The 13,988-nt window shown below is 43.6% G+C and overlaps 1 protein-coding gene across 3 annotated transcripts in view; it reads left to right on the top strand.

Annotated features, from left to right (window-relative positions):
• Positions 1 to 13,988, top strand: part of ccdc66 (coiled-coil domain containing 66) — a 28,255-nt gene that overhangs the window by 13,780 nt on the left and 487 nt on the right. Inside the window, exons 11-18 of one of the 3 annotated variants that reach the window (XM_031568520.2) lie at positions 668 to 752; positions 1,468 to 1,629; positions 3,393 to 3,561; positions 4,391 to 4,495; positions 4,772 to 5,241; positions 11,355 to 11,407; positions 11,896 to 12,086; positions 12,267 to 12,388. In XM_031568520.2, the coding sequence (XP_031424380.1) occupies positions 668 to 752; positions 1,468 to 1,629; positions 3,393 to 3,561; positions 4,391 to 4,495; positions 4,772 to 5,241; positions 11,355 to 11,407; positions 11,896 to 12,086; positions 12,267 to 12,388 (1,357 nt within the window). Of the gene's footprint in view, positions 1 to 667; positions 753 to 1,467; positions 1,630 to 3,392; positions 3,562 to 4,390; positions 4,496 to 4,771; positions 5,242 to 8,941; positions 9,066 to 9,322; positions 9,710 to 11,354; positions 11,408 to 11,892; positions 12,087 to 12,266; positions 12,389 to 13,988 lie in introns of those variants that run through there. The other 2 variants (XM_031568519.2, XR_004163774.2) reach the window with 2 other exon arrangements.

The raw sequence follows: 13,988 nt of genomic DNA, 5'->3' as shown, positions 1-13,988 counted from the left end.
GCAAAGAGAGCTTTTCATGTTATAAATGGTTGTTATTGAGGATGTCGACCTACGTCACTGTTTCCAAAAGGACAAAGTTTACACTGCCATTTTCTCAGTCAAAAACACCAGGTATTTGTCATATGTATATTAAATAATAACTGTTTACAGTAATGATTCTGTGCCCCTACCAATTAAGGAGAAATTATACAGGTAATGTGTCCGATTCCGGGAAACAGTAGCCTAGTGACATTACCTACCGTTAGCAGCTGGGTGGCAGTTTAGCCACATATCAGTGGATCTCCAGTAACGGTTATAGCAGAGAGTTGTGCTGTCAAGTGTAACACTAATACTAGAAGCGGCATTCCAAATGTTAAGCTTTATGTTTTATCTAAGGTTAGAGATTGTTAGTAAGTTAATTTTCCTCGAAAGTATAGCCAAGACGTCTGTAAGGAATGTCTGTTCGCGAGTGTCTTTTAGGGATGTCCCAGACATCCCAATGCAACCATTGTAGCCAAGCTCATGCTTTCATTGAAGATTTACAAAGGAGACGTCCATACTAGGACGGGGCCCTGATATAATGCATATGTGATGTATGTGTTTGAATGATAATAAAAATAATTATTATTATATGCATATGTGATGTATGTGTTTGAATGATACTGATTAGATGTCCTGTACGTTTCAGCCACCTGCGCACTATGACTGCTCTTTTGGACCCTGCGCAGATAGACGACAGAGAACGGACGCGCCTCAAACAGTTAGAGCACCAGGTAGACACGCCAACCCAACGCCAACCCTTACATTATTAAGTCTGTTCAAGCAACATACCTATATTAGTTTGATGTATTAATAACAATGAATGTTATTAATAAAGCAAAGAAAAATCTCAAAGCTCTACACAGAAAAAAAATGTAAAGAAGCAGAAGTCCAAAGAATGTAGTGCCTCGTGTGTGTGTGTGTGGTTTGAATGTAGTGCCTCGTGTGTGTGTGTGTGTGTGTGTGTGTGTGTGTGTGTGTGTGTGTGTGTGTGGTTTGAATGTAGTGCCTCGTGTGTGTGTGTGTGTGTGTGTGTGGTTTGAATGTAGTGCCTCGTGTGTGTGTGTGTGTGTGTGTGTGTGTGTGTGTGTGTGTGTGTGTGTGTGTGTGTGGTTTGAATGTAGTGCCTCGTGGCTGTGTGTGTGTGTGTGTGTGGTTTGAATGTAGTGCCTCGTGTGTGTGTGGCCTCGTGTGTGTGTGTATGTGTGGTTTGAATGTAGTGCCTCGTGTGTGTGTGTGTGTGTGTGTGTGTGTGTGTGGTTTGAATGTAGTGCCTCATATGTGTGTGTGTGTGTGGTTTGAATGTAGTGCCTCAAGTGTGTGTGTGTGTGTGGTTTGAATGTAGTGCCTCATGTGTGTGTGGTTTGAATGTAGTGCCTCGTGTGTGTGTGTGTGTGGTTTGAATGTAGTGCCTCATATGTGTGTGTGTGTGTGTGGTTTTTGATGCAGCGAGCCATCAACACTCAGGTGGAGGAGAGGAGGAGGCAGAGGGAGAAGGAGCAATTAGAACTAAAACGACAGGAACAGGAGGAAGAGAAGAGAGTGGCGAAAGAGAGAGAACATCTTCAACAGCAGTACCTACGTGATACCCAGAGAGGGAAAGACAAAGAGGTAAGAGGTAGTCGGGCGTTGATTTCATGACAATCACACTTTTCAATCATTCAATGTGACCATGGTGTTATGCTTTTGTTGAAATATTTGGACCTTTTTGCCTTACGGTACAAACCCATGACACCGTTACGAGCGACGCGATATTCTATATCCCATGCATTTCAACGGGAGCCAATCCATTGTGACGTAGACCACCGTTTTGGGCGACGCGACCGATAAAAGTTGGAAAATGTTGAATCCTATGCAAATGAGGAGCGATTCTTCCCGCAGCGGCCAATCAGATTGTTTGGTGTCGTCTCTGACGGTTTGAAAATGATATTTCCACACGCTGCAACACGCCCACTCAAAGCGATGGAAGCGTATCGCGTCGCTGTCATGGGTTTGCACCGTAACAGTGCTCACTGTAATCACTGTAATCATCTTTTCAAGCGTATTCACTTATTGTCCTTACAGTGGCTTTTCTCCAAAGTAACTGAAAAACATAAAACATATAATATTACCCCAACAGTCATCATGCATAGTACAACAAAATGTGTTTCACAACACTTTCTATTACAATCTAGTAGTAGCAGTATAGGGACAATCCTCACACGGATTGAACGCAAAAGCAAGCGCAATAGCACTATGGACGGGCGCCACATAATGTGGGTGAAGTTGTGCATAAATGCTAATACTTACTCCACGAGGGCCACCAACAATGGTGTTTGTACTGTCTTGACATCAGCACCAGTAGAACGCTGATCCCACCCGATTTGATCGGCGTCAACCTTTTTCAAACACAACAAGGGAGAGAGGGAGGCACCACACAAAGTGTATTGTCTACCATAGTGGTCAAGATAACGGATCAGTCCCAAATGAGTCTTATCAGTCATAAACTATACTAAACTATTATTCTGGAACTCTGACGAAATGAATAACTACTACTAAAATGACCAAAGCAATAAACGCTGAAACTCCTTGGAATTCTGAATAGTAGATATTGGCAGCATTCATTCTTGTGCAACATTTGAATAGACTAGCATATATAATCAAAAACATTTATTATTAAAAGATGATTCAAACCAACATCAAAGAACTAGCAGCAACAAAGGCTGACTGTGGCACTGCAAAGACTACAGCCAACGACCAACTAGCATATACGAGAGGAGATAATTCTGGTCTGTATTAATATATCTATCTGTCTGTCTTTATCTCTATCTATCTATATATCTCTATATATCTATTAGGGGTGTGAATCTCTCATGAAAAAGACGATCCGATTCGTATCTCGATACATGGGCACGATACGATACAAGAAAAGATGCATTTTGATAAAAAAAACGATTCAGTTCGATGCGATTTGATTCAATGCGATTCGATGCAGTTCAATAATTGAAAACACCGCGTTGTGAGGAAACAATGGACCTCATTCTCGAACATTTTCCAAAGTGTCTTCTTAAATATCTTCTTACCAACTTTGAAAGACCAACCTAAGAAAAGATCTCCACCGGATTCATGAACGCCTGGAAATGTGTTCTTAAACCGCCAATGTTTTCTTAGCCGTGCACTGATTCTTTAATTGAACGCGCTTTCTCATGCACCTGAACTTGCATACAGAAACGCCCCGCCAGCTCCTTATAAGGCCATGTAATTGCAATGTGTGCACACTCCACAGGCAATGCGAAAGCAACTTCAGACTGACATTTTCTGCAAAATCCCTTTGTGTGTATCAACATACTTGGCCAAAAACGCTGATTCTGATTCTGGTTGTCTTATGTGTACAGGAGCTGCTCAGCCGTAGGGCAGAGGAGATGTTACTAAGTGTGCAGCGTGCACAGGAGGAAGCCCAGAAGGACAAGCAGCTCCAACGTATCCGCGATTTGGCAAGGAAAGGCCACGATGTGTCCAAGCTGCTGGGGAGTCTGGAGAGAAGGTCCACTGACTCTGTGCGAGGCAAGCCCACCACTGTTTGCACTCGTCCCTGGGTAGTACTCTAACGCCTGCAAGCCCACCACTGTTTGCACTCGTCCCTGGGTAGTACCGTCATTTCCGGACTATTGAGCGCACCTGAAATATAAGCCTCACCCACTGAATTTTTTAAAAATAATTATTTGTAACATAAATAAGCCGCACATGTGTATAAGCCGCAGGTGCCTACCGGTACATTGAAACAAATGAACTTTACACAGGCTAAAATGAATATCAAAAGTAATACAATAGTGATGCATATGCAAGAGTCAATCAGAAGCTAGAACGTTAGATTGAAGACAGCGAGATAGAAGAAAGACGCTAGTTTGAAACCAGTGAGCTAAAGAACTTGAAAAGACATTTTTTGTTGTAAATGTTTTGAGTTGTGTTCTGTCTACGCCGGTAGACTGTGGTTATTTTGACATTAGTTAAGTTATTAAGAGATTCTGAGAAATCGCGTGGCGCTAAGCATCCATGCTAGCATCCTAGCTCCACAAAGCCACCGTAAACACAAAGCCACCGTATACAGTCACAGGTATCATAATCCATAAATTAGCCGTGTCATTGTTTAAGCCGCGAGGTTCAAAGCGAGGGAAAAAAGTAGCGGCTTATAGTCCGGAAATTACGGTACTCTAACGCCTGCATGGAGTGCATATGTTGCTAGAATGTATTTACTGACCTTACTGTAAGAGGCTAGAAGGAAGTGTCTTATCTTATATTCTATCTTCCAAAAAAAGGCTCTTTATTCTGGTTTTGTAGTGTCTGATAAAAAGTAAACTGAGGTTGTTGCTCTGTGGTTCTTTCTGACCTATAGCTCTCGGCTTAGAGTCTCGAAGTCCAACTGGTAGCCTGTCTCTTGCTCTGAGAGTTGAGGAACTCAGCCCAGCCTCTCCCAGACGAGAAACAGGTGTGCAGACAGGTAAGCCCTTAGCTCGAGCTCCCCGTGTTTCCCATGGTTTCCTTATTTCAACCATATCAAGGAAGTCTGCATAGAGAAATAGAAATAAAATGAAAATGTATTTAGTTGTAGTGAATTTTTCAATCTGAAAATGAATTGTGAGATGGTGAGGCAATAAGAGAATGCGAAATGAGAGGTAAGAGTGTGGGAAATGTCACTATTAATGACCAATGCGTGTTCAGCAAACAGCTTAACATCTTGGCCTACCATATTTTTGTATTTTCATGACCCCTGTAGACATGGATGGTGGAATATCCGATGCAATACCCCACTGTGACTACCCTGTCCCTATGCTGGGCGTGGCCGTGGAGCACTATCCTACTCTTCCATCCCAGCCCAGAAGGTCTCGACAGGAGACCCAGCTGCAGCAGCAGAGCTCAGGGAAGGAGAACATGTGGAATGCCGCAGCAGCGGTGGAGCCTCCAGAGGAAGCTAGAGAGAGCCACCTGTACGAGCAGTTCAGACGCACCAACCACAGGGCTGTGCCCGCCGTCAGTGGGAAGCGCCCGGACTGGAACATGCGCCAGCCCAACAGGCCATTTGTGCCCGCCTCGGAGCGGTACCCAGCGGGCCTGCGTCTGCACCGGCAGGAGAGCCGCCTGCGCAGGCAGATGGAGCTGCTGACCTTAGTGGAGAGGAACGCGTGCTCCAGAACCCCAGCTCCATGTCCACAGGAACCTGCACCCGGCACCTCTCTACACATGAAGGTATGGAGATTAGACCAGTTAATATGAGCTGCATCTCTATTTGTGAGCCACTGCAGTTGAAGACCGTGTAGAGGGGGATGATGCAGCCAGCGTAGAGGGATACAAGAGTGAAGAGAGCAAAGTTGGCAAGGAGGAGAGAACATGGAGTGATGTTGACAGATGGAGAGGGTGAAAAAGAGGAGTTGGTAGGTGGCGGGAGATTCTGGGGAGAGAGAGAATGAGCAAAAGTAGGAGAGAGAGAGAGAGAGGATGGGGGGAGGGAGGAGATGATTAGATGGTGCCTCTTATCTCCTAGTTATACAGTTAGGCCTATATTTGCGAGAGAAAGGGAGCCTTCATGTTGGCGCAAGTGTCAGTGAAACACAGGTGCAAGCCAGTGTAATTACCCTATTATGATGTCACATTTTGAAATGTAATATCTTAAAAGGTATAAAGCTCAGGAAAATGCAAAATACATAACTTTTGAGATATCGACACCGCTCCAACTCTGACATGTCGGTCCTGATCCCATGTCGAACTGGTGTGCAAATGGCTGTACTGCACCTTGTTTTTTTAATAGTTGTTTCATTCCTATTTTTCCCATTGAAATGCATGATCGAGCGCTCGCCTAATGTGACCTTACTCATTCTGCCAGCTGTAGATCAGAGCCAGTTAGACCAAAGATTTTAGTGTGCTTTAAAACAAGCCATTCTATAACCGTCATTTCACCCTCATTTACAAATCTGTCTAGTTAACTATTAAGACCAAGGTGTACGGTGGTCGTTATCGAAAAATAAATCTCGACAGGACTAACAGAACCCTAGGTCTTGTTTCGTCCTGAAGGGATTTATTTTACGATGATGACAGCTGGACTATACATTATCCCGCTTATTATACAGTTACTTGCCAAAACGTTAGAAGACATTCCTCCAAAATACCTCTTTTTAGCGATTTGGTTGCCGTTTCGTGGTTTCCGCTGAGAAAAAATTGTTCTTCACGCAAATATAACTTTAAAGTTTCAGGTATTGCCTAGCAACCCATTTCTGGCTGACTTCAAGTTACAATGACTTTCCATTACGTTAAATGACCAGACTACTTGCAGAGCGATATGAAAGATGTGAATTAGAAGCACAAAACCCGTTGCCATGGACAGCATTTTTCGCAGCAGTCAATATAAAGAAATATCAGACCTGCGAACCATTAAAATCAACGGAACCTTTTGGAACATTCTGAGGAGCCGTATAATAATAATCTGTATTTCACTCACTGTATTTCACGCACTGTTTTGCTGAGCCTGAGTCGTTTTGCGTTAAAACACGCCCCAGTGTTTCCCCTACCGTTATATTAGGGGGGCGCCCCGCCCCCCCAACGGCACCCCCCGCCCCCCCTGGAAGGTCAAGTTAATTTTGTTCAATTTTATTTTCTATAAAGCGCCAAATCACAACGGAAGTAATTTAAGGTTACTTTTCCTATAGAACAGGTCTATAGCTTGTTCTTTTATTAAACAAAATAAATAGCCTTATGTTATTTATCTTATTTACACGACGGCATGTAATTTCTGTCTCTACATGGTCGCGCGTTTACAATTCTCTGCTCTCTGTATCGCGCATGGCAGAGTTCCGCCGCGATGCGCACAAACACACAGACACGTGCGCGTACACACAGGTGAGCACGCTCCCACCAGCGGACAGAATTGGGCTTAAGAACCAGTGCACAGCTACGGACACTTTTAAGCTTTAAAAAACTAATATCCAGGCGTTCATGAATCCGGCAGAGATCTTTTCCTCGGTAGGGTCGACAATGAGGCCCAATGAGAATGGCTACAACAGACGTGGAAACAGAACGTACGTACAGAATGTCCGCACCGAAAATTCAGAAATAGATCTGGCTTCCATTTTTTATCTTTTTCCGTGAGTTGTGCGTGGCCCTTTTTACATAGAGTCTGCTAATAAATCTATGAAATGTAACGAAAATTATTTATTTTGCTGTGAATAATGAAGGAAGCAATAAATCCGATTATTTGCCAAACCCTCAAGACCTGTTGCCATGGAGATTTAACGTTACTTTCTGTTTGAAGACAAGGTAGCAGCTAGTGTTGAAGAATGGATGACTTGAAATTGGACGACTTTAAATTAATATATGAAATTGAACATCAACACCTATACGGATAAAATAAATAAACAAGGATAGCAAAACAGATTGATAAGCAATGAGAACGGCAGAAACACAGGCAGGACGTCAGATGACGAGACAGATCATAGTGACAGGCTGTTTTTTTTTAATTTTTTTCGTCATATGAAGGCTGAGACATTCATAACATCTTATTCAGTCGTACTGGTCCTTTTGTATTGCCAACATGTGCACTTCGTTGTGGATAAGTAAAGCCTATTTTGCTACATTTTTGTAGTCCTGGTAATCTTTTGTTTGGCATATTGGTGAGGTTATTAAGAGGACCATTTCTCAATCGTTTTGTTCTTGATGAATTAATGTTTGTTTAATAATCAATTATTTTTCAACAAATAACTCAATTATAATTACAAAGAGGACAATTCATAACTTTTTATCGCAACTTTCACTTGTTTCGCCAATTTCATTGCAACAAAAACCTAAAAATAAAAACTTTCATCGCAACTTTTTGGAAAAGCTCCTGCGAAATCAGGAATTTTAGGCCGCAAATATCTTAAAAAAATGTTCTTCCAGAAGCCCAGAAAGATACACCACTGCAGCGACAAAAGCTGCACACTTTGTGGATAATTGTCATAAAAAGACATGTTCCGATGTTTAGTTGTTATATTGACTGCTGTCATTAAAAGAAACACATGAACACCATGATTCCTTTAAGCGTTTGTGTCGGTGGCCACGCCGCGCCGCGTGCACCGTGCCGCAGCCCCCCCCCCCAAAGCTGTAAACCTAGGGGAAACACTGCGCCCGTTATAACAATCTTCAGTATACCCGATGTCATGTTTGGATTTCTACCCCTTACACCCCGTGTACATGCCAGTAACGCAACGGAAGCCAAATTCTATATCCTATTCATTTCTGTTTGAGGCAAGCGATTGTGACGTAGACGAGCGAATTGGGCGAAGCAAGCGTCCCTTCACACATATTCTCACCTACTGGAAATACTCTGGTTAAGGCAATGGGTGGCACCTGGGTATAGTGTGTGGGAGGCAGCACAAAAAGTACGCTGCAGAAATCACAGTGTTTCGTTTTCAGCGAAATCATCGAAGATGGTGGATGAGGTTACCAACGAAATGACTATTTTGCGTTTCATCAACACTACATGTATTTGGATGTATCCGCAATATCAACAACAGAGTGGAACGCAATATACGTGCAAGCAGAAAAAACTACAAAGCGGCTACACTTCGTGCACGACAATCCCACCAGAGAAAGACAGCTGCGGTGTTTTGGATCTGTGCCCAGCAGCAGCGTGGGAACTCCATATGGAAGCGCAAGAGGCAGACTTGGGGAAATATTCTGGGCAGATGTTTCGCAGGACTTTGACGATGTGCAGTGGAGATGTCATTTTCGCATGTCTCTGTGTGTGTTTTAGTTTATGTGATGCGTCTTGTGAAACCAGCACCATGACTTCGCGTCTGTAACTGGCCATTGTTCTTTGGTGGTATACCACACCAAGCAAGTATAAAACAAGAAGCTTAAGAAGTTATGTCTGCTCTAAAGGACAACCTACTCAAGCATTTCATTTTCCTGCCCAAAGGGGAATAACTTCAGATAACTTCAGTTATCCCGTCATTTGCTCCAAGGGATGATCCAGATTCTTATTACAATTGGACCGGATGGGATTCCATTGTACTGCAAGGCGTTGTAGACTACATTTTCTGGTAAGAATAATTATTATCGGTTTAATATGTATTAAATATTAACGATGTTATAATTGTGGGTAAATATTAGCAAGTTTTGCTCATGGTGGTTTATTGTGTTCAGCCTCACAGATATATACGTGGGATAACCTGTTCAAACACATAAGTGTGTGTGTGTGCGTGCGTGCGGAATAACCACACGTGTGTCTGTTTTTCCACCTGTACCTCAATATAGTTGGTACAACCTAACCTAGAACCAATCTATCTGTTCTGCACAGAAATCCACGAGTGTAGACGGTGTGGAGGTACCCATCCATCTCATGGGAAATGCAGCTTCCCCTCTGAAGAAGTGGCCATCACCATCACCATCACCTGACTACCAAACCCAGCACCTTCCACTACCATTTAAGCTCTCCTCAGATGGTGGTCAACAATGCATTTGGACATTTGAAGAATCGTTGGACCTTTTTGTTCCTTGTTGCAGACTGCACAATGTCTTCGAGATCAACAAAGAGAACTTTTTCGACAATTGTGTCCGCCCTGTGGGAGGTCGGCAGCAGCATCTGAGGTCTTTCCTGCTCCCCAGACAGATGATAGCACACGATGGATAAAAGGCAAAAAAGCACAGTCTGATTTTGAAATAAAGTTCCTTATAAAGTCCACTATTTGCTGTTGCTGACCCTTTTCTATTGAATGGTGTCCTGGCTCAGTGTTTGACAATCCTGGTCCTGGTGACCCCCCGGTGACCCCCTGGTGACCCCTGCCCTGTGTATTCATTTGAATCAAGTGTGCTGGAGCAGGACAGGGGGTTTCCATGAGTAAAATAGAGGCAAAACAGTGTAGGCAATGTCTCATTTTACAATGTATGTGTGTACATACAGTATATGACTGATACACAATGATGTTTTTGGTCTAAATACAAAAATGAAATAAACTCAAATTAGAACTATATATTTACAATCACACACAAATAATGCAACTGGTTTGTAAACAACACCAAATAGATGGCATTCACTTGTCTGTAAACAATATGGACTATATGCAATACCCCCTCCCCCCCCCCCCCTTTTCATTGATGAAAAGTTTTTTGTTTTGTTTTTAATTACCCGAGCAAATCTTTTTACTAATTATTTATGGCATCTTTCCATTTTGCAACTTTCAAGTGGCCCGAATGTTTACAGGGACAACCCAAAGCTTTGTCCTGTCCTGTTTCGCCTTTTGTATTTCTACCGCGGCTGAGGAGCTAACAGATTTTCCGATTTTTAATTCCGAGCACGACAAAATAATGACATATTTCTCCAGCGGCAGCACAAACATTAAACCAGAGAAATTCTAGAATTACCCCAAGGTTGAGTTGGCAGTTGAATGTAGCTATAAAGTTGCTAACACTGGCTTAAAGGGCCTCATGGGGTCCTGCAGTGGTGGCTCCTGCAGTGGGAACACAAAGACGTGGGCCGCCCTGAAACGGCCCTCTGTGTCCTGCAGTGGATTTCACTACAGATGCTGGATGCTGCTCAGTTTGACCATGAGCTGTGGAAGATGCCTTCTATTTCAGCCTAGACACAGCTTTGGATCTAAAACTGGAGGATAAATAGGTCGTATGCGTTTGAGACACCTGCAGCATCGCACATCAGGGTCAGGCCTGGATTAGCTGGTGTAAATATTTTGAATTTGACTCTGAATTTGAGTTTGAATGTTTGTGTGACGTATTTACTGCTGCAGTGTCTGCATCTTTACTCATTGTGCCTGCCTATCTCTATGGTAGTCTTACATAAATGGCCAACTTATGGCCGCCTAACCTACGGCACACACCATGGTTGGTTGAGACAAATCTGGGTGGTAGTTGGGATATTGGCCTGTAGATTGTGGAACAGGCATTATTTTGATCAGTCAGGAGTTTCAACTCTTCTTTTTTTGGGGGTAAATGCAGCATTGCCTTTCAGTGAAACTATCAGAATGCAAGTGCTTCTAATCACAAACCCCGCCAATGTGAAACCCATCCACAGGAACTACCAGTGAGGCCCAGCAGCTGTACTGTTGGGATTTGCTAGTGTTACACCCTACGACCAAAATAAATAGTCCCACATGCTGTAGCATTCTACATATAAAATGCATATCAAAAAGGTTTCTTTACGTGTCAAATAACATGGAAGTAATTAGATAAGGCCCACTATGTATGTTGAGTGTGTTTGATACAGGTACAGTCTGTAGGATCTAGGGGGACCTGTTAGCAGAAATGGAATATAGTTTTCTTCAAGTCCAGTGTTTGCTCACCAGAACAATCCAAATAATGATTTCTTCTCCCTGCAGGATGAAACCTCTGATCAGCCCAAATTCTACTCCACGGGGGCACACGCTGATAGGTGAGTGATCCAGCTCCTAAGATAGGGCCCTATGAAATCACTTTTTTATTTCCCCCCCAAGTTCCATTTCAATTTTTTTCCAAGATTCTGTGTTGTTTTTGGCGCTTTTATAACCGATCAATCTTATTGGTAATCACGCAACAAACACAAATAATTCAGAGAGAATAAAAGTATTAAAAGAAAGAACAAAACGAATGCATTTATAAAATTAAAAATAGTTATGCAAGTCTTTGGCAAGAGATTACCTTCCTGTTTCAAAACTTCACAGTTGACATGCACCAGTTATATCTGTTCTAAGTTCATCCTCTGTTTAGTCTTCTGTGTTACAGTAATAGGAGGTGGTCAATGTGAGTGGGATCACTTTTTTTTGCATATGAATGTCACCTAGTGACTTATGTTGTAGACTTATTCTGTAGAGGTGTACATTCAGACAGATGGAATATGTCATGCAGATTTGAAAAGGAGACATTTCTCATTATCTCCAGTAGGGTGTGCTCTCCCCCCATTCCAAGCCTTGAACTCAACCAACAGCAGCAGCAGCAGCCCAAAGAGCGATCAGAAGGCTCTTCTGATGGCCTCCCTTCAGACTATGTGCCCTATGTGCGCACAGACGAGGTCTACCACCTGGACCCCCTGGCTATGCCACAGACACAGGAGCCTCAGAAGAAGCCGCAAACAGGTTCGTGTACACGGAAGCAGACGCACGCAGCTCGGCACATTCAAGTTAACACGCATATAAACATACAGTTTATTTATTCAAAAGTCACCTACAACTATGCATCAGGACACTGTAAAGCCACTATCCTCTGCTTTGAAACAAAGCTCTGAGTATTTCGTGGTGTTTTTTGTTTGTGGACAGGTGTGGGTGGCAGCAGACAGAGCGCCCCTGCGGCCGGGCGAGACCCCCTGCTGCACCCAGAGCTGCTGAAGAACCGGGACCGGCAGCAGGCCATCCTCAAGGGCCTCTCGGAGCTCAGACAGGTAGGCAGGCAGCAGGCCATCCTCAAGGGCCTCTCAGAGCTCAGACAGGTAGGCAGGCAGCAGGCCATCCTCAAGGGCCTCTCGGAGCTCAGACAGGTAGGCAGGCAGCAGGCCATCCTCAAGGGCCTCTCGGAGCTCAGACAGGTAGGCAGGCAGCAGGCCATCCTCAAGGGCCTCTCGGAGCTCAGACAGGTAGGCAGGCAGCAGGCCATCCTCAAGGGCCTCTCGGAGCTCAGACAGGTAGGCAGGCAGCAGGCCATTCTTCAAATGAGCCTAAAGAGGAAGAGATAGTACAGCTAAGTGGGTATACAGTGTGCTTGTAAGGTTACTATTACAGCTTAGTGGGTATACAGTGTGCTTGTAAGGTTACTATTACAGCCTAGTGGGTATACAGTGTGCTCGTAAGGTTACTATTACAGCTTAGTGGGTATACAGTGTGCTCATAAGGTTACTATTACAGCTTAGTGGGTATACAGTGTGCTCATAAGGTTACTATTACAGCTTAGTGGGTATACAGTGTGCTCATTAGGTTACTATTACAGCTTAGTGGGTATACAGTGTGCTCGTAAGGTTACTATTACAGCTTAGTGGGTATACAGTGTGCTCGTAATGTATTAATGTGGGTTTCGCCTTTAATGATCTTAGTGCATTGTCATTACACCTCCCCGAAATGTTGCCATACGAATGTGACCATCAATATCGCTGAGGCTAACTTAGTGTAGAGTCATTAGGTGCCTCAGACGTGATGTATTAATGTGGGTGTCTCAGACGTGATGTATTAATGTGGGTGTCTCAGACGTGATGTATTAATGTGGGCGTCTCAGACGGGATGTATTAATGTGGGTGTCTCAGACGTGATGTATTAATGTGGGTGTCTCAGACGTGATGTATTAATGTGGGTGTCTCAGACGTGATGTATTAATGTGGGTGTCTCAGACGTGATGTATTAATGTGGGTGTCTCAGACGTGATGTATTAATGTGGGTGTCTCAGACGGGATGTATTAATGTGGGTGTCTCAGACGTGATGTATTAATGTGGGTGTCTCAGACGTGATGTATTAATGTGGGTGCCTCAGACGGGATGTATTAATGGCACAGATAGTAGATGAACTGAATATGTCAGGCTGCAACTATGTTGACTGAGTGTACACTGAGCTAGCGCCTTGTTAAGATAGACAGGAAATGGGTCCTCGCCTGCAAAAGCATCATCTTTATTAGTCCAACCAGTGGTTCCTTATGAAGACCCCCTGAGTTAGCCTCATGTCTCTCTGGCCCAGACATTCATGTGCCAACATTTCAGGCAGGCATAATGAGGACATACTGGGATACTATTAAATCCTTCCCATTGTGGCCCACAGTGGTACAGGAGGTAGAGAAGTCGGTTAGTAATCAGAAGGTTGCTAGTTCGATTCCCTGTCGAAGTGTCCTTGAGCAAGACACTGAATCTCTAATTGCTCCTGATGTGCCATCAGTGTAAATGTAAAATGTGTATACATTGTAAGTCGCACATATGTAAGTCGCTTTGGATAAAAGCGTCTGCTAAATGACTAAATGTAAATGGCCCGTGTTGGCTTTAAACTGTATCTAAAGGTTGGATGGA

Source organism: Clupea harengus, chromosome 5 (genome assembly GCF_900700415.2).
Source record: "Clupea harengus chromosome 5, Ch_v2.0.2, whole genome shotgun sequence".
Classification (NCBI taxonomy): domain Eukaryota; kingdom Metazoa; phylum Chordata; class Actinopteri; order Clupeiformes; family Clupeidae; genus Clupea; species Clupea harengus.
This window is presented reverse-complemented; position numbering and strand designations above follow the sequence as displayed.